Below are 27,421 nucleotides of genomic sequence, written 5' to 3' on the forward strand. Positions count from 1 at the left end.
AAGGAAGAGTTGTGGTTTGTTCCAGTATATTTATATCCTGCCCTGATTTCTTTCTTACACAAATAATTCCAGCTTTGGACATCAGGAGCTCTTTCAGGTTGTTCCTGGACACTTTCAACATGTGACCGTGTATACCTGGGGCACTTCAACAAGTTCACAGCAAAACAGAATTAAACTTACCTTGGGGCAGAGAGACTTTGAAATGTAGGCATAGTTTCTTTTTATTCCATGATATGCATTTTTCATGAAATTTTTTAAGCACCCTCATATATGTATTTTTAAAAAATATTTATTTATTTGAAAGGGGGGGGGGACCTTTCATCCACTGGCTCACTCCCCAAATGCCTGCAACAGCTAGGTCTGAGCCAGGCCCAAGCCAGGAGCCTGGGACTCCATCTGGGTCTCCCACATGGATGACAGGGACTCAAGGACTTGGGCCATCCTCTGCTGCCTTCCCAGGCACAGCAGCAGGGAGCTGGATCAGAAGCAGAGTAGCTGGGACTCAAACTGGCACTCCAGTATTGGATGCCAGCGTCCCAGGTGGCAGCTTCAAGCCCCAAGGCTCATTTTCTGCATTTCCTGCCACAGTCCTAGAAATAGCCATTTTTCAGAGAATGGTGTTAGAAACCAAGCCTGGGTGCTGGGCCTCATCGTCTTGGTTAGCCACCATGCCACCCACCGAGTCCTGAGGACCACCTCCTCACATGTTGCTGGTCTCCACTCACAGAGAAGGCAGCAGGGGCCCGCGGCCAGGCCTTTGCTGTGTGAGCTGGAAGGCTCTTGCTCACCTGCTGGGATTCTGCTCCCTCCAGGAGGCCTCGTTCAGAATGCAGCCTTCCCCTGGCTCCTGCTTGGTCTCTCACAAGGCTGTGTGCTGCTAGGTTGGGAGGTGCCCAAAGTCAGCGCTGCAGCATACTGACTTTCACAGCAGTTAGCATACAGCAAACCAGATGGCTTTTGCTTGGGGACTATGATTTGATTGGGTTAGGATCAAATGCACCCCTCAGGATTTATCAGAGAAAAAGAACTCCTTTTCCTCACATACATACAACACAAAACAAACTCCTCTTACAGAAATTTTATGCCCATGGAAGCAGCATGGGCACGGTGGCAATGCAGGCATACCGCATCAGAACACCTTGAGTCCTGGCTACTCCACTTCCAATCCTAATGCACCTGGGAAAGCAGCGGAATGTGGCCGCTGCCATCTGCACAGGAGACCCAGATGGAGTTCCGGGCTCCTGGCATTGGCCTGGCCCAGCCCCAGCAGTTGCAGCCGTTTGGGAAGTGAACCAATGGACAGAAGACCTCCCTCTCTCTCTGTTTCTCCCTGTCACTCTGCCTTTCAAATAAAAGAATTAAAAAAAAGAAAAACCTCATGCCCAAGGGACCCTTCTTGGTCCCGAGCTGGAAGCAGCTGTCCCGTCTCCCACTTCAGGCCTGTGTTATTGCGAGAGCCAGAACGACAGAACTTGGGAACGTCATCCCTTAAAGAAGGCAGGGCTTCTCTATCTCCAGTACACACACAAGTTCAAAGATAAGGATCTGTTGCATAAAACGTACCATAAAGAAACTCACAGAACCACCCCATGCCAGGAAACCTCAATGAGAAACAGGCAGTGGCTCATGTTCAAATGGAGTGATGAATGACGTGTGCAGGCATTTTCCTGGAATCACTTATCTCCTGTCTCTCTCGCTCAGTCTACTGCTTGGGTGCCGGGGACGCAAATGTGGCCGCTGACCAAGGACTTGAGTGCACAGTGGACGCCCTGGGGGTAGGTGGCCCAACTCAGCCCCCGCGGTGGCCTCCTCGTTGGTGCCATGAGGTTAAGAGGCTCTTCCAGGGAACTAGGCCGTTGCCTGCTTTAACTCCCGCCCACCCCCGGAAGTGAGTAACCCTGGACAAGAAATGGGACAGGGAGGAGCTTCCTCCTCATTCTGGGCCTTGGCAGCTTTTGGCCTGAGGTCTGGGAAGGGCTGGAGCTACCCCCTTGAGAGAGGAGGGGGTGGGCACTGTCTGACGTTTCCTGGCAGCGACAACAGCCCTGAGAGATGGCCAGCGTCAGGAGGAGCGGCCTGCAGGAGAGGCTGTTGGACCCTCCGGTCTGGTCTCTCAGGGCGGAGAGGATGCCCCTTCCCAGAGCTCCCCGGCCCACCTGCATTTGCCGGTACCACAGACAGCCCCTGGCACACTGCTGGTTCCCGCCCCTGGCCCTGAGCCCTTCTCGGTCCAGCATATCTCTGCCACCACGGGAGTATGACCAGGGGACCTGTGTGTCCTGCAGGGCCAACCCTCGACCACAACGCCAGGGAAGCTACAGGATAGAGGTGCAGGCCTCTGGTGACTCTGGGGCCCGCCACCTGGTTTCTCAGAGGGCCCGGAGCTGGCGTTGTTAGAAACGCAGGCTTCCGCGGCATCTCTCTCTGCCCTCTTGCATCCCCCCGACTTGGTTAGCAGTCGTTCCTAAGACTGCCTGCAGCACAAACTCTCCCCACTCGAGCCCCCTGTTTCAGCATGTGTTTTGAAGAGGACTGAAACTAAGATCCATGGCCAGAGCAAGTGGGCGGATCCAGAGACAAGCAGCGATGGGGCAGCTCAGAAGGCAGTGGAGAGCCGCCGTTCCAAGAGAACCGACCGGAAGTGCCGGGGACTCTCCTGCAGGAAGGGCTGCTCTCCGGCAGGCTGGTCAGGAGCACCTGGCCACAGAGGGGTGACCCAGGCAGGTGGCTGCTCCCCACAGAGCTCCCGATCAGAGCACGCTGCTGCCTCTTTTCCGCTGAGTCCACTTGGCATCATCTCAGGCGAGTTCACCTGGTCAGCCTTTCGGCACAGCAACGGCACCCACGGCCCTTTGCCAGGAGCCCCCACCTCTGTGTCCTGCTCACTTCTCCTGAGTGGTCCTGAGTGGTTGCTGCATGATGTCACTGACATGGTCTCCTGGATGCCGCATCCTCAGGCTGGTGTCCGGGACGCATGTGCTCCTGGACACCAGAGGCCCCCACGCCATTGTCATTGTCTTAGAAGCATCAGCATCTCCCCATCACTTACTGACCTCAAGCCCTGTTCTCTCCTACTCTCCACACCCAGCTAACTCAGTATTAAGCTAGACTTTTGGAGATGATCATGCCGGCTTCATCTTTGTACCACCTGCTCACAGCACTGTATCTTGGTTCAGATGTTTGTTTTTCACTTGCTGTCTGTGGCATAAATACACATTCTCTAATATGCCCAGACCTAGACATCTACACATGAGTCTATAATAAAAGAAACCAGGGCTCCGTAGGGAAGTGGTTGATTCTGGAGCAGAACATGAGACGTGCAAGGGGAAGCTAGAGCAGCTGCTGACGGCAGAAAGCAAGGAAGCACTAAGCAAACAACCTGGGGTGGCACCGTGAAAGCCTGCAGGAGCCAACCGGTCCACTAGGACTATAGGAGCAAGAAGTGAACAAGGACAGCACTAGCTAGAATCAAAGCACAAAATAAACACCCTCATGTTCAGTTCTATATACGTAACTGAAAAGATAACGTGGAGTGACAAGACACCTCTTCCTTTCAGAACTCAAATGAATGCATGTAGAAGGAATAAACAGGAAAATCACCATTGGGAAACCACATGCCACCAAGGGATGCCAGAATGATCGGAGAAGTTGAAGGTGAAATAGGATGTTTGCATGGTTTCAAAGTGTCTCATCCCAAGTGGTAACTGTACGACGACAAAATCTGAGAGATGACGTGAGTTGACATCACCAGTGACCAGTCATACCTTACCTGACACACCAGTGGCGATAGCCTCCGCTCCCCGGTCCAAGCCACAGCACTGCTTTGGCCTTCACCTGATCACGGGCAATGTCAGACAAACCCACGTGGAGGGCCTTCTTACAAAATCACCGGCCCGGGCTCTGCCAACGCCAAGGCCGTGAAATCCTTGGAAAGACTGACAGGGCGGCAGGCGGGAGGCACGTGAGGATACTGGACAACCAAATGCACTGTGGGACCCGAGATTAGATCCCAGAGCCACAGCGGGACACATTAATCACTGATGAACTCCACATGGGCCCTCTGGTTTATGTAAGCATCGTGTTAAGGGTTCGCCACTTGTGCTACGGCTAAGTTGTGACTGTCAGAGGGTGTGGGGTGAAGGACATGTGGGTACCTCTGCTCTATGTTTGCAACGCCACAGGAAGCCAAAAATTAATCCAAAATGAAAACACTTAAAATTGTGACTTGTGTCATAGGGGTTCATTTAAGTGTTGAGATAACTAGTGAGGTAGATCTGGAAGTCCTTCGAGCACACCCAAGGCAGGCAGCAGCATAACCCAGAGAAAAGGATTTTAGAGCCAAAAAAGCTAAGAAAAGGGAGAAGGTTCTGAGCGATGGCGGCCCCAGTGTGGCTGAGAGCCACGGTGAGAGCTAACACCTGCCTGGCACTAGGGCACCATGCACTTTGCCAAGTGCGTCACCTACTAACGTGTTGAGCCAACGGATGGATTTGGCCCATTCTGTGCAGGAGTTATCAGGACTTGCGCCTAGTGGAATGAGGGAGAGGAGTAACCCCATGACTGAGCAGTGGCCCGTGTGGGGGCAGAGCCATTCATCAAGGTGGGACACAGACTGGATTCTGTGGGGAAGAGGGAGACAAGCAGCTGGACCTGGGGCAGGCTGGTTACAAGGTGGCTGTGGGGCAGCCTGATGGGGACGTCTGGAAGGCAGTTAACAAAGAGCCTGACAACCCCCGAGGGAACCCTGTGGGAGATGTAGCTCTGAGAGCCATATGGGGGGATGACTGAAGCCGTCAGAGTGGATGAGATCTCTTGGGAAGTAAGAGAGACAGGACGAGGGCCCAGCATGGAAGACAGAAACCCTGACCGCGATGGAAAGATCAAGAGGACAGAGAAGTGGCATCAGGATGAATGAGAACCACAAGAGCCAGAGGACACGGGAACCCCAGCAGGGGGAGGGGGGCAAGAGAGGCAATCTGAACTGGCATGGATGATCTTGCAGGGAAAGTCGATGGAAAGAAGGGGAGTGGCCAGATGCGGAAGCAGATACAGTGGGTGCCGAACACAGAAACACAGCCAGGGCAGAACTCCGGGTTGCAGAGGTCACTCAAAACTCTGTCTCCTGACTGCCACCTTGCAGGCACTTCTGATGCAAACCAGTTCTCTCCACCAGGGTACCCTACCTCTAGGTCTGCAATGGGTACGTTCAGCCTTTGAGCCACAGCCTAATCTTAAAATACAACAGCAGCACCATTTGGGGCTGGTGCTGTGGCGTAGCAGGTAAAGTTGCCGCCTGCAGTGTCAGCATCCCATACAGGTGCAGGTTCAAGTCCCAGCTGCTCCAGTTCTGATCCAGCTCTCTGCTAATGTCCCTGGGAAAGCGGTAGAAGATGGCTCAAGTTCTTGGGCTCCTGCACCCACATGAGAGACCAAGAAGAGGCTCCAGGCTCCTGGCTTTGGATTGGCCCAGCTCTAGCCATTGCGGCCATCTGGGGAGTGAACCAGCAGATGGAAGACCTCTCTCTCTGAAAGTTTTTCTAGAGAAGGTAGGGCCTGTTTCCAGCTCCCCAGCAGAGCAGCTGTGACTACAACTCTTTTAGGTCAGTTTCCAAAAAGACATGGAAACTGATCTGGTCTCTCACACTCTCCCCATTCCCATGTCCACTTCCAGGTAAGCAGCGTGACTGAGAACCACAATGTCTACCCAGCAGTAAGCAAACCATGCACCTGCTGATTAAACACGACCCCCGCGCCACTCAGCCTCCTCCTACCGAACAGCTTCTGCAGGACTTGTCCGTCGTACAAATCTTCAGCCAGGTCCTTCACGATGATTCTCTCTCCAACCAACACGTCATTAATCCAGTCAATTAAAACCTGCGGAGAGAGAAGAGAACCGAAGATCAGCAGGCCTTTTCTTCCAGGCCAGCCCTGTTATCTGGGACAACTAAAAGCTAAACAAACTGCAGGTTGTAAAAGCAACATATTTATCCACACAACTCAATGCACAGACAGGCAGCTGTGATGGCCAGCCACAGTGGCCCTGATCATTTTTCAGCTGTCATCTAAGGGTGTGCGCACCTCTGCTCCTCTGCCTTCCGTGGACCTGTGCGTGTGTGCGCCTCCATGATCTACGCATCTGAGGTGAGCTAGTATGGTCTCCGAGCCTCTGCTTCCCGACGTGCAAAACTAAGCACGAAAGTCTATCTCACAATAGGGGGCGGAAAAGAACAAGGGACAAATGCTGAACGGAAGGCCGATGTGTTAATAACAAGGCACCCTCCATTAGGGCGTTGGTCAGGTGTGCAGAAGAGGCTACCCGCACAGACAGATCTGCCCATGGTCACTGAGCTGAGCGGGCCCTGGGCCAGCTCACTCCCACCCACCCATGTGTTCTGTCTCCACCCTGAGCCACCACGCGTGGGGCACTGCAGTGCCCTCTCCCTTGTCTCTCTGAAGCGGCTGTGACCTGAAGCCTTACTGTGTGCTGTGTAACTGATCCACACGACACCCCCGAGAGGCACCTGTCCTCATTTCCATCTTCAGGTAGCCAAAGTGAGACTCGGACACTGTTTTTCTTTGTTCCTTTTTTCACCTAGTAAGATGTTGTCTACGTACAATCCAGTGGGCTGTGTCCTGGTCATCGCACACAGCTGTGTGCCCCACAGTCCAGACACAGAAGAGTTCTCTCCCCCAGGATGCATCCTCAGTGCCCTCCCCCACCCAGCAGCCGCAGCAAACCCCTCCAGTCTGCCTTTCCCATGGTCTCCCGTCCAGGGACCAACCTCACCTCTTGTGTCTGACTTCTCTGCTTTAGCATTGCCTTTGCCATACAGGCAGTGTGGGCAGGGTGTCCACCCCAGGCAGGCAGGGATGAAGGAGCCCGTGGGCCCTCATGACACCATCCCACTGTCACAAGGCAAGGGGATGGTCACTACTGTACACCTGCTGTATACCAGGCCCTACCTTGTATCCAATGCCGTAAGTCCCTGTCCTGGTGCAGCTTGTGAGAGGTGAGGGAAACCAGTTAATGGAAGGATTACAGCACACAGGGTTTAATCCTGAGGCTGCTGTGGGCCAGCAGAGAGGCCCCACCCAGGCTGGGGCAGGTAAGAGGGGAGCAGGGATGAGGGGGCTCGTAGAAACGCTTGTGCTTAAAGAGACCCAAATGAAGACCAGGGACTGCCCAGGAGACTGCGAAGTCAGGGTGGTGGAAGCAGCCGCTCCCTGGTAGTGAGGTCGTGTCCTGGGCTGCATGCGGCGCTGTGCCCGAGGACAGCACCCAAGGCACAGGTCCACGGGCAGCAACATGCACCACCCACTGCCACCACCTCACATGGCGCAGGTGCAGTCTGGGAGGTCAGTGCCCATTCTGGCCATGGCTGCACCCTCAGGGGTCTCCCAGGCCCGCAGGAGTGCACTCTTGCTGAAGCGGTGAGCGTGCTGTGAGCAAGTCTAGGGCTGGGCTCTCTCCTGGTGCCCCTGAGATGTCCCGTGGCCGGCAGGGCCTCAGCCCACAGCCATCCCAGGTTCTCCCCGTACAGCATGGTGAGGGCTCCGGGGCGTACTGGGCCAGGCAGCCAGCCACAGTGTAGCACAGACTGTGCCAGGCAAAAGCGAGATGCCCAACATCACAACCCAGCTCACCTGCGGCCTCAGGTTATGGCCCCGGGGTGTGAGGGCCTGCAGGGCCCCCAGCCTGAGCTGCCTTCTCCCTGCTCTCCCTGGGACGCTGGTGGAAGGGCACAGACGCGGGCAGGGAACAGACGTTTACTGCGTCTGCCTCTGTCCCTGGTGGGATGGCCCAACCCTGCCCTGGGTCCACTCCACCGAGGAAGCCTCCGCCGAAGAGATGAGACCCCGATCCTGCTTCTAAACAGCCTGAGATCCCTCCCCATCCGCTCACCCACCCCTCCTCCTGCCTCCCTGTACCCAGCCAGCCAGTGTTTAAGTGCCTGCTACATCCAACAGCCTGTGTCAGATCCTAGGGGTACAACTGTGAAGGAAAGACAGACGTCTCTAAGCCCAAGAAGCTCACCACTGAGGGAAGGAAGCAGAGAAGAGCAGGAGTAGGTGCAGTGTCACGTGGAGGCCACAACAACAGAACTATAGGGACCATGACAGCACCCAGAGGGGCTGAGGGATTGTGCTCGAGTCGAAGGAGGGCTTCCTGGAGGAAGGGACATTCTTTATTTTTTAAAGATTTATTTATTTGAAAGTCAGAGTTAGAAAGAGAGTTTTCATCAACCGGTTCACTCCTCAGATGGCTGAAATGGCTGGGGCTGGGCCAGGCCAATGCCAGGTTGCCAGGAGCTTCCTCCAGGTCTCCCACATGGGTAGCAGGGGCCCAAGCACGTGGGCCATCTTCTGCTGCTTTTCCCAGGTCATTAGCAGGGAGGTGGATCAGAAGTGGAGCAGCCGGGACACGAACCAGCGTCCACATGGGATGCCGGATCACAGTCTGAGGCATCATCGCCCACGCTGCAGTGCCGGCCCCGGGAGGTAACTTTCAGATGCAGGGCAGGAAGGAACCACAGAGGCAAAGGCGCAGGGGCAGTGCTGGGAGCAGACACAGCCTGGTTAGGACAGGCGGGTCTCATGTGGCTGCATTGCCAGGCAGGGGACGATCCGAGGTTGAGGAGGCAGCGCCAGCCTGGAGCCCAAACGCCAATGACAGGAGTGGGGGCTTCCCCGGGCAGGTGATGGGAAGCTACAGGCTTTGGGCAGGAAAGTGGTGAGTGCGGATCTGCACGGGGAGAGACCCCCACTGAGACCTGGTGTCTTTCTGTCCTCACTGTAGCATGGCGAGGCTGACGGGGAAGACCACAGGACAGGGCATTCGAAGCGGGGAGAAATGAACAGTCTGGGAGGGGCGACCACGGGCCAGCCTCCGTACTGAATTCCGTCTCCAGGGGGCTTTTCCGAGACGGAGTTTGCTCACTTGGAAAGCGGGGCAGACACTCAGTGGGACTTCCCAGTGGAGAGACTCGGAATTCTCAAATCCCGGCCAGTGTCAGCTTGCTTGTCCCCACTTCTCCGCGCTGACACCGTAGTTATGTTTCAGAGTCCAGCCAGAGACCATGAGCTGCCCGAGGGCCAGGGCCGCCATGACAGTGCTCTCTCTGCACTGGCCCGCGTGGCACCTGCCCGGAGCAGGTGCCGTCTGGGAGGCCCCTGAGGCCTCCCCCGAGCTCTCCTTACCTTCATCAGCTCCTGAAGTTTGGGGTCGCTGCGGGAGTTTGGATCCACCATGGTTCGCACTTCGTTCTCCTCTTGAGAAAGAAAAGACATTCAGTGGGGGAGGTCACACGTGAGGGCCCTCAGCCAGCAATAAGAGACAAAAGGCGCAGTTACCCAGCATGGTGTCCTCGGGGTCCAGCTCGAATGGGATCGGGCTGAGGGGCAGGTTGATGGCGTTCATGCCCTCCTCCTGCAGCTCGGACACTGGAAGACAAGGAAGAGCCTGGTCACGCGTCAGCCGCCTGCCCGCCCGCGCTCTGGAACACATGTGTTCCATACAACACTGAGTGCAAACCTGCGCGGGTTAGATGACGGCTGCTAGCCTGCAATCGATTCCTGGCCTCTCCCGGCTGAGAGGACCTGATTGTCCCCTTAATCTGCCCTCTCCTGACTGTCACCTCACTCATCTCCCTCTGGGAACCAGAATCTCCCTCTCAGAAGGACGAAGGAACACACAGGGGTGCGGTGGGTGCCGACCTCTTTCTCGCTCTCTCCTCTTGTCTCCAGCCCGCCACTCTGTCAAGCCACTCAGGCTCAGGGGCACGGGGGGGGGGGGGGGGGTGGGGAGGACCAGTGCCTGCTTGTTGACCGGATGAACGATTACTATGCTTGCACCCTCAGTCCGTTCCAGCTTCCCCCATCTTCGCTCCTGGATTGGCTGCCCTGGTGATCCGCCCTCCCTTCTCCACCCGGCCCCGGCTGCCACTCAGCACTGTCAGTCTCAGCCCCTTTCCTGGGCTCTGGTCTGGGCTCTGCAGTGCCCACCAGCTGGGAGACCTGGGGCTGGGCTCCTCCCCACTCTACGCCTGTTACCCTCCGCTGCAAACGAGACACACCCCTGGACGCCCAGTGAATTCTAGTTTTCAAATCCCAGACACCTACAATTCCACCTTTGTCAAGAAAAATTTGCAAAGGTCAGTGGCCAAAGAGACTTTTAGCCTGCTCTCCTCCAAGTTCCCAGCCCTTACATGGAGGCTTAGTTGAAAACAAATAACCCTACCACAAAACCAGCTGTGCAACGAACACTTGGTGAGCACTTACCTTGGATTACCCCCCCAGAAAAGCAGCAGCTTGTACCCCCCTCCTTTTTGCCAACTAAGCACAGAACTGCCACCCTCTCAAGGCATCGCTCACCGAGGGGTTCTCCAAGAGTGAACACAGCAGCTGCAATCAACCTTAAGAAAGCAACATCCCATCTTCCCCTTTTTAGTTATTTTTATGGATGCCGGCCCCCTTGGTTGCCAGCATAGGCACGTGAGAACTCTCAGGCATAGGCAGCCACGCACAAAAGGTTCTTTCACATCAGCAAACGCGCAGTTGGATGGAGAGGGAGACCACCTAACAGAGACAGTGAAACATACTCTCCCCTTGCATGATGAAGCTGGCACCTGGTCCCTCTGCAGTGGGCACTTGACATTCATCAGGACAGCAGCCAGTCACTGTCAAGAATCTCCACATCCATAGACACCCTCCCTTCCAGAGGACTCCATAAAATCTAAGAGGGACCGGTGCTGTGGCACAGCGGGTTAAAGTCCTGGCCTGTAGTGCCAGCATCCCATATGGGTGCCGGTTAGAGTCCCGGCTGCTCTACTTCCGATCCAGCTCTCTGCTATGGCCTGGGAAAGCAGTGGAAGATGCCCCAAGTCCTTGGGCTCTGCACCCACATGGGAGACCTGGAAGAAACTCCTGGCTTCAGATAGGCGCAGCTCTGGCCATTGCAGCCAACTGGGGAGTGAACCATTGGATGGAAGACTGCTCTCTCTCTGCCTCTCCTCTCTGTGTGTAACTCTGACTTTCAAAAAAATAAATATATCTTTAAAAAAAAAAAAAAAAAACCTAACAGAAAGCTGGCTGCGACGCCTTCAAAGGTCGCCGGTCCTGTGAGGACAGGAGTGCATCTGTTCTCCGGCTGAGCGCACCTGCGTCCTGCTGCCACGTGTGCTTCTCCGACCTCCCCTAGATCTAGCAGTTGGCTTGCTTTTGCAGGTGAGCTCTCGCTCGAGATCTCTCTCTCTCCATCCCACACACACCCACCCACCCACACACAGAGCCCAATTCTCACTATTTTATTCCCACAGCATGCCCACTAGGGCTTGTCAAGTCTTGCTTCAGTGAGGGTACAAGGCTGAGCCTCCTGCAGGGCCAGTGAGGAAGCTGCTGTGGCTCGGGGCCTTCTCGCCTCCCTCTACGCCATGCCCAGGTCTGTACTGCCTGACACGGCCGCCACCAGCCACATGTACCATTTACATTTTGATTCCTGAGTTGCATCAGGCACACTTCGCACCCAGTGGGCTCCCATGTGCCAGGGAGCCTAGACAGCAAGGAAAAGGGAGAGTCCCACCAGCACCGGGAGCCTGGTGGGACGGGGTGGTCCCGGGGGATCCCATTCACCTAAATGCTGACGATGGCCACACTGAAGTCCTGGCCCTCAGCTCCAGGCTTGTGAATCTCACTGCTCACTCAGTGCCTCCTCCTAAGCCCATTAAGAGAGACCTCAGGCCGGCGCCGTGGTTCAATAGGCTAATCCTCCGCCTGCAGTACCGGCACACCAGGTTCTAGTCCCGGTCGAGGCGCCGGATTCTGTCCCGGTTGCCCCTCTTCCAGTCCAGCTCTCTGCTGCGGCCCGGGAGTGCAGTGGAGGATGGCCCAAGTGCTTGGGCCCTGCACCCACATGGGAGACCAGGAGAAGCACCTGGCTCCTGGCTTTGGATCAGCGTGGTGCGCTGGCCACAGCGCGCCAGCCGCAGCGGCCATTGGAGGGTGAACCAACGGTAAAGGAAGACCTTTCTCTCACTGTCCAATCTGCCTGTCAAAAAAAGAAAAAATTAAAAAAAAAAAAGAGAGACCTCGATTTACATACCCAAAATGGAACGCATGATTTTTAACACCCTCATACCCACCCTAGTAGCGTGAAAAAACAAACCTGCTCTTCCCTTCCTCTTCTCCTCCTCAGTAGATGGCACCACTGTTTGCACCATGGTCCCAGCCCAGTTCTGAGGAACGCCCACTGTATGGTCTCCCTTTTCTCCCCTTTTGCATTGAAGACACTGGCAGGTTTTGAAGGCCCCATCTCCAAACCAGGCCCAGATTCCAACCATTTCTCACCATCTCCCTCGCACCATCCTGGTTCCAGCCCCTGTAATCTTTCATCTGGACCCACCAGACTCACCTTGAAAGTGGCCTGCTGCTTCGGCTTGCATTTGCCCTCCCCTCCTGCTTCCCACAGTGCACCCTGCATGTTCTAGAATAACATAAACAGGGGGAGCATCTGGCCTAGTGGGTAAGACACTGTTAAGAGCTTTGCATCCCACACCTGAGTGCCTGGGTTCCGGTCCTGACTCTGGCTTCGGACTCCCGCTTCCGGCTGATACAGACGCTGGGAGGCAGTGATGGTGCAGGTAAACTGGGTTCCTGCCACCCATGTCGGTGACCGGGCTTTACTTCCCAGCTCCCAGCATCAGCCTGACCCAGCTCCAGCTGTTGCCGACAAGTGGGGAGTGAACAAGAGGATGGGAGCGCCACCTCTCAAACAAACAAACAAACAAAGATACAAAAAGAAACCCAAAGTGATAGGTTCTGGTGCTTTTGTGGTCTGGTGGGTGGCTGTGGTGCACAACGATGCTCGATATTCCGTATAAAGAACCAGAAGAGAGGAGCTGGTAGCTTCGAACGCAGAGAAAAAGTAAGGCAACAGGCTAGTTGTCTGATGGGGTCAGCTGAAGCTACATATATGTGTTGGAATGCTGCTCTGTGTCCCTCAATATTCTAAATTTTTAGAAAATGTAAATGGGATTATTCTCCTGCTTTAACTTTTCTTGTGGCTTAGCATCCTACCAAGAATAACATCCCACCTCCCTCCTGTGACCTACCAGACCCTTTGATTAGCTCCTTGCCACCTCATATTTTATCTACTTTTAAAAGTTTCTTTCAGTGTTTATTTTCACCTACTTAAAAGGCAGAGTCACACACACACACAATCTTCTATCCACTGGTTCCCTCTGCAAATGCCCACAACGGCTGGAGCTGGGCCAGGCCAAAGCCAGGAGCCCGGAATTCCACCCTGGTCTCCCGCTTAGGTGGCAGGGGCCCAAGCACTTTGGCCACCACCTGCTGCCTCTCAGGATGCATCAGCAGGAAGCTGGATTGGAAGTGGAGGTGCCAGGACTCGAACCAGGCACTCTGCTAAAGGAGTCGATGAGCAGGTGTCTTGAGAGGCAGTTTAACTTGCTGCCTCCCAAGGCCCACCCTCTGGGGTTTTATTTCCTTCAGAACACTCACTGCAATCTGAAATAATGACTGATGACATGTGATTCAATGAGTCCCCACCAGAACGTAAGCTGTGTGATACCTGGTACTTCTTCTCCCTTGTGCACTATTAGAGCCCCAAAGAGACAGATGGTCCAGCGGCTAGGAGCCAGGCTCCCAGATTCAAACCCAGAGTCCACCACTGACTGGCTGTGTGACCTTGGGCTACTTCTTCAACCTCTTGTGCCTCAGTTTCCCCATCGGCAAATGGGCGTGATGAGAAGATGAGGGGAGTTAACATAAGCACAGTCCCTGGCCCCTGACAAAAGGCGTATAAAAATATGCCGCTACCATTATGACTTAACACAGCACCTCAGCCCCGAGAATCTAGGTTATCAATAAACTCCTTTAAGGAAAGAAAAAAATTTGAAAAGACGACATTTTTATTTTTATAAAAACGATTTCAAAAAAATTAAAAATACTGCACCTTGAGAACAGTAAGCACTCAAGAAATGTTTGTTGCGTAAATAATCAAAATGGTTCAGAGTACCTTTTCACTGCATGGATCACGAGCTGAGACAGCCTTTGCCAAAGCCGTGTACGAGATAGGATCCCGCTAAAGGATCTGACCTTGTGCCCAGAGATAAAACAGAGTAATACATTAGCACAGCCCTGCGTGTGTGCGTGCACATGTCTGTGTGGGTGTGGGTGTGTGCAGGCAACTGTGTGTGCGTGTGGATGTGTGAGTGTGTGTGCGCACCTATGGGTGTGTGTGGGCAAGGGTGCGTGGGTGTGGATGTGTGTGCACGCACGTGGGTTTGTGCACACGTGTACACATGTGTGTCTATATGGGTGTGGGTAGGGGATGGGTGCACACACACACACACTCCTGGGCAGCACTTCCTGTTCGCACTGTGTAAGGGGAAAAAAGTCACGTGTGTCCCTGTAGCGCCGGAGCCACTCTGTGGACAGCGAGGTATTGAAACACGCCGGAGTGCGACGAGCCGTGCAATATTCCCAGTCCGGACTCCGCAAAGTGGGCCTGCGCAGCAGCCCTGGCAACGTGGCGATCCCTGGGAAAAAGCTTTCAGACTGAAAAGCAGGCAGAGGCCCTCGGGTCCGACCTGCCTGCCTGCTTGCTCACTCACGGTCGTGACAAACCTGAGAAGAAAGGCCACGCAGGACTGCTGTGGGAGACGTTGTTTTCCGGAAATGATTTGCTACAGGAACATCACTGCCATTCCATTAACTGCTGACTCGGAGCCAACTGTTTGTAAAAGTGAATATGCAAACTGCCCAGTTGCAGTCCCCGCCCCTGCCCCGTGGGGCCCCATTAGTGGCCACTTTGCCCAAACAGCCCGCCTGCTCTGGAGGTTCCATCTGTATTAAACCCAGGCGGGACCCAGCAGAAGCCCCTTGCCAATCCCGGCAGTGCTCGGAGACACAAAGAGCTGCAATTGAATTTTCGCAATTGAATCGAATATGAATACGATGTTTATCACTGAGCCTCCGTGAACAATCTCAACCCAGGTCTGCGCATGGGGCCCCAGTGCCATTAGTCATAACTTAATGGGCAGAGTCAGCCCGCTCAAGGGCGGGCTGGGAGGGCCAGGAGGCTGGGTCTACTCGTGCATCTCCACACCCCCTCCCCAGCCAGGGGCTTTTAGTTTCCTGGAAGCGCAGCTCGACCCAGGGCAGCACTGGGCAGCGGGAAGCACGCGGACCGACCAGTACACCAAGTCTGAGACTTGACTGTACTTCGGTTTTCACGGGTGGGAGCCTCTGTGATTCCACCCCCTTGAAGGTCGGTAGAAGCCAGTTCTTGCCAATGCTAGGGTACCGGGGACACTGCCGGCGGCCTCCCTGACACTATCCTTCCTTCTGCTCAAAGAAACCTCGGGCTCCAGCACACACCCCACCTGCTTATGCCTCAAGGCCAGATCCCCACTGGTTTAAACCAACCACAATGACCAGCCCCTGTGGCACTGATTGGCTCAAGTACTGTCATAGGATCTAACTCCTGTCAATGCGCTATGAGAAGAAACTTTCAGCAGCTTCTAGGAATAGTTTTTCTCTGTTGTAAAGAAAGACCCAAGGAAGAGAAGGCATTTTTCTCCTTCTGATCATGACCATATCCGGATGTTATGCCCGGGTTTGTTGCAGCCATTTTGTAGCCAGGAGGTGATTAGCTTAACAAAGACCCTAATATGCTCGGCTGGCAGAGAAGAAAGAAAGAAGGGGGTCCTTACTGGGGCCATCTGTTGAGTGCCCACCCCTGGAGCCACCACAGGTCTATGTGTCTTGTGTAAGAGTTGAGATAAGTTCTCTTATTCTTCCGGCCGGAAGAGCAGGTGTTTTCCGGAACTTGGTACTCAAACTTCCCAACTGATACGTGGGGACAACAGAATTACAGTTGACGGATGAATGGAAGAGATGGGCAATGAAGGGTAGTTTCTCCCTCCTTTCCCCATGAGGAACAGAAGAGCTGCAGGCACTTACAGTACCCCAGACCACGTCCTCACCAAGGGAGGGCAAGCAGAGAACGGCCACGTCCACCCCAGTCAGATGTATGGGCTGCTGCTCTGCATCCTTCTCGGGACTCCGATGATTAATTTCTGGTCTCCTGAAGGTTGCCAAGGCTCCCTTAGCTTCTAAATGGCTCCAGGGCACCCACAGAAGCTCTTGGCAGCTGAAGACAACGTGGCCGGGAGAGCAAACCCCAACAATTGTTCTCCGTGTAAAAAATCAATCTGAAAGAACATCCACCAAAACACCCACGGTTGGCATCGTCCTGAACAGAGAGCGGATGCCTTCCCCCGACTCTCTCACTGTCCACTCTGCCTGTCAGAAACAAACAAAAAAAAGAAATAAAACTGTCTTTGTTTGAAGATGACATGATTGTGGAAAATCCTACAGAATCAACCATAAAAACAAAACAGAACAAAACAAAACAAAAACAACTCCCTCCCTCAAACTCCTAGAACTAATAGGCAATTACAGCAAGGTTGCAGGATACAAGGTTAATGGACCAAAGTCAGTTGATTTCCTATAAACTAGCAGTAAATGACTGGAATTTGAAATCAAAAACAATGTCATTTATAGAAGCACAAAAATGCAATTCCTTGGTACACATTTACCAAACTATGTATAGAATTGACATGCAGAAGATTAGAAAACCCTGATGAGAGAAATTTGCACCAAAATGATCATGTTTTAATTCCATTTTCTACAAAGTTTTTGAAGGAAGGACCTGCATAGATCAAGGGAATACAACAGAGAAGCCACAAGCAAATCCACACAAATAAAGTCAACTGATCTCTGATGAAGGAGCAAAGACCATTCAAGGCAGAAAGGTTAGTCTTTTCAACAAATATTGCTGGAACAACTTGAGTCTACACACAGGACACTGAAGCCAGACACACACTGTACGCCTTTCACAAGGCTCAAAGTATTCCTAAGCAGAAAACATAACACTATAAAACTTCCAGAAAAAAAATGGGAGAAAACTACGTGATGCAGGGTTTGGAAATGAACTTTTAGAAGTTACAGTAAAAGGACAATCCAGGCAGAAAAGAAAAATTGGTGAGAGTTTTTTTTAAATTTCTACTCTGTCAATGAGAAGACAAGCCACAGACTGAGAAGAAATATTTGCAAAACACCTACCTGGTAAGACTTGTATGGAAAATATAAAAAGAACTCTGAAAGCTGAACAGCAAGGAAACAATTCAGTTGCAAAATGGGTGAAAGATATGAACAGTTTTGGTACCAAAGAAAGATGAGAAGAAGGCAAACATATAAAAAAATGTTCATCACCCCTTGTCTCAAGTGAATGAGAAGCAACAATGATGAGCTGTCCCTACACACCTGTTAGAATGGTTAGAATTAAACTGACAGTGCTGGCAAGGCTACGGAGCAACATTGCTGGTGGGAACACACAATGATGCAGCCACTTTGGAAAACAGTGTGGTACTTTCTCGCAAAGCTGTTGTTCTACTCTGCAATCCATCAGTCATGCTCCTAGGTATTCACTCAACTGATTTGAAAACACATTCATACAAAACCCTGCATGTGAATATTTATAGCCGCTTTATTCATGATCACCAAAACTAGAAGCGACCAAGATACCTTTCAATAGGTGAATGGATAAATTGTACAACATCCTTATAACGAAGTATTATTCGGTGATAAAAAGAGTGCTCTCTGTATCCATGTCAAGTGCCTGGGTTCAAGCCCTTGCTCCATTTCCAATCCCAGCTTTCTGTTAATGTGTATGCTGGGAGGGAGCAGTTGATGACTCAAGCACTTGTCTTTGCTACCAGTGTGGGAGACCTGGATCCGGTTCTGGTCTCCCAACTTTGATCTGGCCCAGGACCAGCTATTGTGGGCATCTGGGTAATGAACGAGCAGATGGAAGGTCTTCCTCTGTCTGCCTCTGTTTCTTTGCCTTCCAAATAAAATGAAAATAAGTAATAAATAAAAAGGAAATGGTCTATCGGTCCATGAAGAGTCACGGAAACTTACATACATATTTCTAAGGCAAAAAGGTTAGTCTGAAAAGGCCACACACTATGATTCTAATTGTATGACATTCTGGAAAAGGTGAAACTATATAGAGTTAAAAGATGGTGTCCAGGGGCTTGGTGGTAGGTTGACTAGGCAAAGTACAAAGGTTGTCAAAACACTGAAACTTTTCTGTATCGTACCGTAATGTGGATATATAGTATTATGCACTTATCGACCCATAGAACTTTATAACTCAAGGAGCAAACCTTAAAGCAGGCAATTTTTTTTTTACAAGTGTTTATATTTAGAAGGTCAGGAGATCCTAGGGTGGAATAAAGGCTGTGACAAGAGTCTAAATGTATTAAAATGTGTGAGGGGCAGGTGCTGTGGTGCAATGGGCCAAGTTGCCACTTGGAACACCCATCTGCTATATCATAGAGGGCCTGGTTCAAGTCTGGCCTCCACTTCTGACCCAGCTTCCTGCTAATGTGCACCTGGGAGGTAGCAGATGGCTCAAGTGCTTGGGTCCCTTCTACCCTTATAGGAGACCTGGATGGCATTACTGTCTTTTGTCTCCTCCCCTCTTCTCCCCTACCCCTACCCTCTCCCCCTCTCCCTCCTTCTTCCATCTCTCTTGTCCCTCTCTCCTCCTCCTGCTCTCCCCCCCTTCCCTTTCTCTCACTCTGCCTTTCAAATAAGAATTAAGATTAATAAATGGAACGTGAGGGATAATCTCATTGAAGGTGTGAGGCAAATGGAGCCGATTTAAACTTCTCTGGGAATAAGTGAAGCCTGTAAGACCAAAAGCACAGGGAACTACACCTAAGCATTGTATATAGGTGATAAAGTTGTTTCCCAAGGAGGCTCGGGTTAACAATTCTTATATTGCTATGCATATAATGCTAGAATTAAACAAGAAAATGGGTGGTGGGTGGTACAAGCCAGGCTTTTTCTTGTTTTTACTGTGTAAGCAGAAGGTTACAGATGAACAAGGGGAGAAGGCTATGATGATACAGGCAGAGAGGGATTAGGGTTGGAGACATGAGTCAGGACTCCTGTCAAGCCTAAAGCAGACACAGATGGTTCCATGAAGAAACATTTAGACACATGTGTAAACACATGAGTTAGAACATACATACATACATACATACATATTTCCTTATTGTGTTAGCTGACAGCACTTAGAAGAAATGATAGCCCAATAGTAATAAACACGGTTAGAGCCCAAATCTTTGACTCTAATCCCATTTACCAGTAAAAGGAACCAGGGTTCCTAGGAAAAATGATCCTAGGACTGGAGAAGAAATATACCAGATGAGCTGGGAGCCAGAAAGTAAGGAAGCACTCAAAAGCAAATGAATAAATACGAAAGACAAAGGGACACCAAAGGCCAACTGAAAGAGCTGGCCAAAGTGAGAACAATTTGGGCAACAAAATAAAGTAGTAATGGTGTGACCCAAGTGTGAAATACCCATGAATCCATACAGATATACATTGAAGAATAAATTGAATGGGGGCAAAGAGACCAATCTGCACAGAATTCCAAATCGTTTATGTAGATCCTCTGTTCTCAAGGGGGAGCACGACTCCCCGTTTTGTGATGTGGGCTATGCACACTGACCTCCTTCCAAAGAGCACTGCATGCAAAGGAGGAAAAATAACTTCATAGTGGAAAAGTCTTACAGACACTGCTTTAGCCAAGCATCAGGATCAACACCCACGCCATACATTATGCTGAGGTGATGGAAACAGCACTTCACCTCTGTCTTCTTCTACAACCTATAATTCTAGCCCCATCATGAGGAAAACATTAGACAAATTCCAATAGGAGAGCATCCTTACAAAATGCTTGTCCATGCTTCTCAAAAGGTCTGAAAAAACAAAGCAAGTCTAAAAAACTGTCACAGGCAAGGGCAGCCTATGAAGATGGCATGACGCAGTGTAATGTGGCATCCCGGAATAGAGAGACGCCATTAGGGAGGAACTAAGAGCATATGAACAAACTATAGACTTTTCTTGGTGATAATACATCAACACTGGTCACTAACTGGAACAGATGTACTGTATCAATGTAAGATGTTATTAAGAGGGGACTCAGGTACAGGATACGTGGAAACTCTCTATACCACCCTGGCATTTGTCTGTAAATCTAAAACTACTGTAGAAATAGTATATGAGGGGTCTTCTCCAAGTTCATGGAAAATATGACTTATGAAAAACTGTGCATGGATTTCAATCAACTCATACTAACCCTTAAAACATATATGAACAATCTCTAGTTTCACATGTGAGGAAGGACAGGATGCCCAGTTTGTAATCCCTATCACAGCAACAAGAATTGTGCTAAAATTGAAATTAGGACGGACATCAAAGTTTGGGTGAAAGAATGGTGAAAGCACTGATGCCTTTAGAAAAGCTTACAGGGACAACTCCCCAGAGAAATCAGAGTGTTACAAATGGCTACCTCTTTTAAAAGGGACAAGCTGATGTCGAAGATGAAGCCTGCTGTGGTGGCACACCATCCACATCAATTTGTAAAGAAAAAATTAACCTTGTTCATGTCCTGAGTAAAAAGAACCAATGACTAACAGCACAAACAATAGCCAACACCACAGACATTTCAACTGGTTCAATTTACACAATTCCAGCTGAAAAATTAAAGTGGAGTCAACTTCCCATTCCATGGGTGCCAATACTGTTGTTCCCAGATATGTTACAGACAAGTACAGAGCTTGCAATAGAAATTTTTTAAAAAAATTTTTTTGACAGGCAGAGTGGACAGAGAGAAAGGTCTTCCTTTTGCCATTGGTTCACCCTCCAATGGCCACTGCAGCTGGCACACTGCGCTGATCCAAAGCCAGGAGCCAGGTGCTACTCCTGGTCTCCCATGCGGGTGCAGGGCCCAAGGACTTGGGCCATCCTCCACTGCCTTCCCGGGCCATAGCAGAGAGCTGGACTGGAAGAGGGGCAACCAGGACAGAATCCGGCACCCCAACTGGGACTAGAACCCGGTGTGCTGGCGCCGCAGGCGGAGGATTAGCCTATTGAGCCGCGGTGCCAGCCCACAATAGAAATCTAAAGCAAGTGGCATCAAGATTCTGAAGCATTTCTGGGAAGAATTATAATGGGAGCTAAAACACGGCTTTCCCAGTATGAGCCTGGAGGGAAGGCACAATCAAAGCAAAGGCTACTGAGAGGCAACCGTGGTCTGGTCAAGGCAAAGCTGAACCAGTCAGGAGCAGGTGTCGTGGCAGCAGGATCTCTGAGGGGATGCTCAAGGCATTTTGCTTATTGACTTTCTGGAAGGCCAAAAAATGACAACATCTACTTATTATGAGAATGTTTTGAGAGGGCCAAGGCGTTAGCAGAAAAATGCCCAGGACAGCTTCATGAGAGAGTCCTTCTCCACCACGACAGTGCTCCTGCCCATGCCGCTCATCAAACAAGGGCACTCACGTGACACTTTCAGTGGAAAACCACGAGGCATCCACGTTTCAGCTGAATCACAACTCTCCTTGTTTCCTCATCTTAAGAAGTCTTTAAACAGCACCCATTTTTCTGCAGTTAATAAAGTAAAAAAAAAAAAAAAAAAAAAAAAAAAAAGACTGCAATGCCATGGTTAAATTCTCAGGAGCCTCAGAACTTTATGGATGGACTAAATGGCTGATATCACCCCTTAAGAAAGTGTCTTGAACTGGAGGGAGATTGAGTGGAGAAACAAAGTTTCTATTTTTTATTTTTATCTTCTAATTCCACTTTTCTCCACCAGTCTGTTGAGGTCTCCTATTTTACAATATGTCAACCCAAATTTGCTACTATTAAAAAAAAATAGTGTTCCCAGGGGCGAGGGGAACACATGATTTTATGGGACACATGCTTCTTTCATTACCAAGGAGATACTGCTAACTCATCCACCATCAGCCGAGCTCTAGAGGAGCATGTTCAGGACACAGAGCACAAAGATCATTTCGAAGCCCTGCCGTGCAAGCTGCTCTCATTCCCAGCTGAGAGCCCAAGCTTTCAGGAAGACAACAGCTGTTTCTGTGGTTCCCAGCGCTGTGATAAAAATACAAAGCTTCCTTATAACCTAAGGATGCCTGGCAGGGTCATTTCCGCTTTCTCAAGAAATGGTCTGTCCCACTAGCACAAACCCTTAGTGATAAGGCTTCAATGATTTTCTCTGGAATCGCTGTGGCCATTTTATTCATCCACAGTCACTGATCAGGATTCTTTTTGTTTTGCTTTTAAAGATTTATTTATTTATTTATTTATTTATTTATTTGAAAGAAGGTGTTTACAGAAAGAGAGAAAGAGAGAGAGAGATACCTTGTATCTGTTGGTTCACTCCCCAAATGGTCGCAACAACAGGGGGTGGGCCAGGCCTAAGCCAGGAGCTTCTTCCAGCTCTGGCACATGGGTACAGGGGCTCAATTACTTGGGCCATCTTCTGCTGCTATCCCAGGCACATTAGCAGGGAGCTGGATTGGAAGTGGAGCAGCCAGGCCTTGAACCAGCACCATATGGGATGCCGGCGCCTCAGGCGGCAGCTTTACCTGCTACACCCCAGTGCCAGGCCTGGTCAGGATCCTTACAGCATGGGCTTCTTTCTACATTATATTACTGTGAGAGCAAATTGCCACATACTTGCTGGCTTAAAATAATATAAATGTCCGAGATCTGTAAAAGTCCACTATCAGTATCCCTGGGCTAAAGTCAGGGTGTTAGCAGGGCTGTGTTCCTCTCTGTGGGCCTCAGGAGTGAAACCATTTCCCTCCCTTTTTCAACTTCTAGCGGCTGCCCACATTCCTTGGCTTGTGGTCCCCTTTGTCCATGGTCAAAGCTGGCAATGAGGGGACAGGGAGCAGCAGTCGTGGCAGAATGCATCACTCTGCCTTCCTCTGTAAGTACTCTGCCTGGAGCCAGCCAATGGCTGATTAGCCACAGAAATCCCATCTACAACCCTCACTCCCTTTTATTACTGAGGGTACCAGATTCACAGGTGCCAGGGTGTTAGGTTAGGGTTAGGGTTAGGGTTAGGGATGTTTGGGAGGGCCATTATTCTGCCTAGCGCAGCTTTTTCCCTTAAGAGGACCAGCTCTGTGCTGAATACTCACCCTTCCTTACAACATGTGGGTTCACTTTTCCTCCCTGAGACATTGCCAAAAGGAAATGCAAGACCCCAACCCCGCCCACCCAGTCCCTCAAACAAAAGGAGTTTTATTACTTCTATTGAGAAGGACCCTTGTTCCTGTAGCCATAATATATGGCATCGCATAAACATGGGAGCCAGCTCTCGGTGGCCCCAGCAGACTGCCTGGGTCTCACCACGCTCGCCTCTACTTGACACAGCTGTTTAGTCACCAGGGTCTGACATCCGGTCCTTGGAGCACAGCCAAAGAAAGGGAACTTAGGGGAGGGTGTTGTGATGGGAACTGACAGGAGGATCTATGGTCCCGAGTGCTACCTTTTCCATCAGAGGCTCTGTTTCGGTCAGTTTTATAGTTTCTGCGGAGTTGGATGCCTGCCAGGCAAATGGCCCCTGGGCTTTAATTCATGCAACCAAGCACATGATACAGCTGCCCTCCAATTGCTAATGTGCACAGAGGGAGAGGGAAGCACCATTGGCTGGCTCCGGGCAGTCAAAATAATCTGAATTAAAACATTGGTGGAGTCTCAAGTAAGCCCTGAGAGTTAAATTTAAACACTACACAAGCACGGCGAGTCCAGGGAACAACACATCACTGTTCTTTGTCCTCCGCTCTGCTGTGCCCTGTAATTCCCTTAGACGGAGGGCCAGACCCTTGTCATGGGTTTCAGGCCCCACTGAAGCTGAAGGTGGTATGGATGGGCCATCCTGCACATGTATTTTGGAAAACACCATGCAGCCCTGTGTCAGTGTGGAGCTGTGTGTGTCCATACACCCTACGTATTTCTGACAGTCTTGGGGAAACACTGGTCAAACACTGGTTATGTGCGGGTACAACCAGTGAGCTCACCAAGGATAGGCACTACATATCTCACTAACATATGAGCTCATAAGGGGCATCTCTGCTGTCACAGATAAACAGGGCAGCTACCCTTGGTTGTCCTCAGAGCCCAGCACAGCGCCAGGCAGCAGATGGCCACTCACCATGTGCTCGGAGGATGCTCTAGTGGGGCAAGGAGAACAATTGCATTACACAAACTGCAATGGGAAATGACAGGGCCCAACACAGGGCTCCTACAAGTCCAGAGAGCAGTGCGTTCTTCCAGGGTAGAGGGAGTGACACAGGAGCGGGGTGCAGAGACAGAGGCCGCAGGACACCCAGCAGGGCCCCAGGCAAGGGCCCACAAGCACAAGAGGCACTGGGGCAACCTCTCTACCTCATTCGCCCCTGTCTTTGTAAAGCAGCCAGGTTTCCCTTCCGTATCTCTAGGGCCCTGTGACCTTCACATCTATGTCCTTCTTATTTATACATTCTGAGCAGCTGGTCATTTGTTTTTGTAGTGGCTCAATGCTGCTTCCAAAGTGTCACACCAACTATTCGTACACTTGAATTCCCTCGTGCCAACCTTCACAGACACAAGAGCTCTAAGCATGGCCAGTAAGCAAACACAGTGCAGTGTCCTGATTGGAAGGGTCACCTGGTGCGCTAACCATCCATTTGTCTGATCATCAGTGGGTGGTTTATCCTGAAGGAGTACCACAGGTGGAAACTCTCCCATGCATGAACAGTGATGATGGTGAGAGAACACACCAATTATACTTCTCTTGTACCACGCACAGAGACAGAGCACTGTTTTAAAAACATATTAAATCATCTAATCCTCACAACAACCCAATGAGTAGGAATTGTTGTTATTCCCACTGTACAGATGGGGAAAATGAGGCCCAGAGAGGGTATGGAGCCCAGGTTTGGTTGCAGGTCAGCTGGCTCCAGAGTTCATGTCCTTAACACCGCACGACACGCTGTCCCAGTTTTGTGTCACAGCGTTCACTCTGCCACCAAATGTGTCATCCATCCAGCTAGGCAGATGAAATGTCCCCCCCACCCCAAACTCCGTGTACACCTTGAAAACAGCTTGGAAAACACACATACACCATTCTCGCAAACCACGCTGGTTGTGAAGGCGTGGGAACATGGTCGCTTCTGCATTCCCACATAAAGCCAGAGAACATTTAATGGGAATCGTCTCGCATATGCTAAACCAGAGAGAGTGTTTGCTCACTCTCTGGGGGCTCAGTCTCTGTGAAGACAGGTGGAAAAAAAAACACTAAATGCAACTAAGAAAAACTTTAAAATACAACTAACTAAAACTGCTCCTTAGAGATATTCTGCTAATACGCTGTATTTTCTCACAAGCTTTTCTGTGTTTTATACACCCCCCCCCCTTGTAACATACTGGGTACATGCTGTTTTATAGTCTGCCTTGGAATGGAATCTTCCCCCCTCCAAGAACATCACGGAAGATGTCTTCCCCGGTATCCACTGAAAGAGACGCCATTTGCCACTTAGCATCCATCACTGCCGGACACTTAGGTAGTTTCCAGTCTGTGGGGGGGAGGTGGCGGAGTCTAGGAGCTTGAGTCACTGGCCAGCTATGAAGGGTGAGTGGGCGCCTGTCTGGCAGGCTGGCCATGCAGGAATGTACTGCCTCCCGGGAAGCAAGTGCAAGGCCCACGTGAGACTTAGGGCATGTGTCATCTTCTGGCTCCTCCACGCATAGGAAGCCGGCGTTCAGGAAATTTCACTGGCTTCCCTGAGGACTGGAGCAGGTGGCGGTCCCCTCTTGCCGCTGCTTCAGTTTGGAATGGCAGGCGAGCAAAGAAATCCCCGGAAAGGGATGGGAGGTGAAGAGAGCGAGCCCGGGATGGAGGAAGGGCTACTGAGCAGCTGGCCTGGGGGGCTTGGTCCCGGTGGGGCCATCTGGGGAACTGTGTGGCGAGTGTCTGGAGGGGACCTGTCCACCAGCTGAGGTCACCCCGAGAAGCCCCTCTGCACTTCCAGGCTGTGCTGCGTGCAGGCTGAAGGGCCTGCAGAAGCTGAAGCCATGGGACAGCAGCGTGGCGGTGAGCTTCAGGTGGGCCCCGTCTGCACACCGCACTGATCCCTGGAGCTGGTCTGGCCCCAGGAAACCCAGACCCTCCTACGCTCCCCCAGGAAAGACGCTGCAGGAGGCTGAGGGGCGGGGGGCGTTAAGAGGAAGGGGCTCTTAGGAACAGATCTGGGATGGGAACGGAAGCTGTAGAACTCACTTCTTTGTATCATGACATGAGGCCAATGCCGTTCCAGAATAAAGGTGTCCTCCGTCCTGATTCTATGACACGGCCACGCTGCCGAGGCGGAGGGCCAGGACAGGAGTCCCACTGGTGGCCGTGCTCGGAGCCGGTCCCTGAAGACACAAGATGTACTGGCGGAGCGGCTTGCTCTCATCAGGACAGCAGGACAGCACCCTGGAAGGCTTCTGGGGGCAGCGGCAGAGCTGGACCCTGCACTCAGCTCCTGCCATGGCCCCGGGGAGGGCTACCCATTCGGGATTTCATCCTACACAGCCCATCTGGGGAACAGACAACTGCCTCCTGAGACCGGGCCGAGGGAAGTCCATGTGCTGCCTCTCAGGGGATGGGGCTTGCACAACGTGCTCATTCCTTTCTTCCCACCTTTCAGCAGCGATTGAGCACCTGCTGTATACCACACACTACTCTAGCAAAGACTGAACCCTTGCCCTAGGTCCAGAGTCTCCAAGGGCTGACACAGGCACAGGGCCAGATGGTGAAGCGAGGCTCGCAGCTCCAGGGGGGACCTTAGAAGGCTTCCCGGTAAAGGTGGTGCCAGAACCTTCTGTGGACAGGTGTCTAACCCAGTCTGCAGCTCACTCGCCACACTTTGCAATTATTCATCTGTTATTATCTGCAGAACACCTGTCTCCTCCATTATTTTGAGAGCCCCAAGAGAACGGAGGCCTTGCCCACCACGCTCCTGCCACCACCTGGCACGGAGTGCGTGTTTAATCTGGATTTACCGAATGAATGGACGCACAGGGTGGCAACGAGCAATCTTCGCCTTCCAACAGAGTCCCACAGCCAAGTAAACACCTCCACCTCGCGCATCACAGCCACAGCAGGCGTCACTGCTGGTCTGGGCTTTACGAAGGGAAGCTGGGGTGCGGAAGGAGGAGGAACCGGGGCAGCACTGACGAGGGCAGAGGGGGCCGACTCTGAAGCCCTGCCGCTTGCTCCCAGCAGGCATGACTAAGTCCCTGGCAAAACCGGAACTCCATGGGCCGTCACACTGGGGACGGCAAAAGGCAGCTGGCCGGCCCTCGTGAAGCCCAAGGTCCCCTGCGGCTCCCTGACTTCCTTTTTTCTGTGAACCAACAGTTCATGTTGATATCCAATCTGTACAGAGAACCGATTAAAAGGAATCGTACTAAATTGGAGATGCTTCGACTGTCT

At 51.6% G+C, this 27,421-nt stretch overlaps 1 protein-coding gene across 1 annotated transcript in view; it reads right to left on the reverse strand.

The window, feature by feature from the left end:
- The window catches only part of PARVA (parvin alpha), a 160,101-nt gene that overhangs the window by 38,830 nt on the left and 93,850 nt on the right, over nucleotides 1-27,421 (reverse strand). Inside the window, exons 2-4 of the mRNA XM_062196486.1 lie at nucleotides 9,352-9,441; nucleotides 9,199-9,269; nucleotides 5,772-5,874 (exon numbers count right to left, since the gene is read on the reverse strand). Coding sequence (XP_062052470.1) covers nucleotides 5,772-5,874; nucleotides 9,199-9,269; nucleotides 9,352-9,441 — 264 coding nt within the window. The remainder of the gene's footprint in view (nucleotides 1-5,771; nucleotides 5,875-9,198; nucleotides 9,270-9,351; nucleotides 9,442-27,421) is intronic.

This window comes from Lepus europaeus, chromosome 7, assembly GCF_033115175.1.
Source record: "Lepus europaeus isolate LE1 chromosome 7, mLepTim1.pri, whole genome shotgun sequence".
Taxonomy (NCBI): Eukaryota; Metazoa; Chordata; class Mammalia; order Lagomorpha; family Leporidae; genus Lepus; species Lepus europaeus.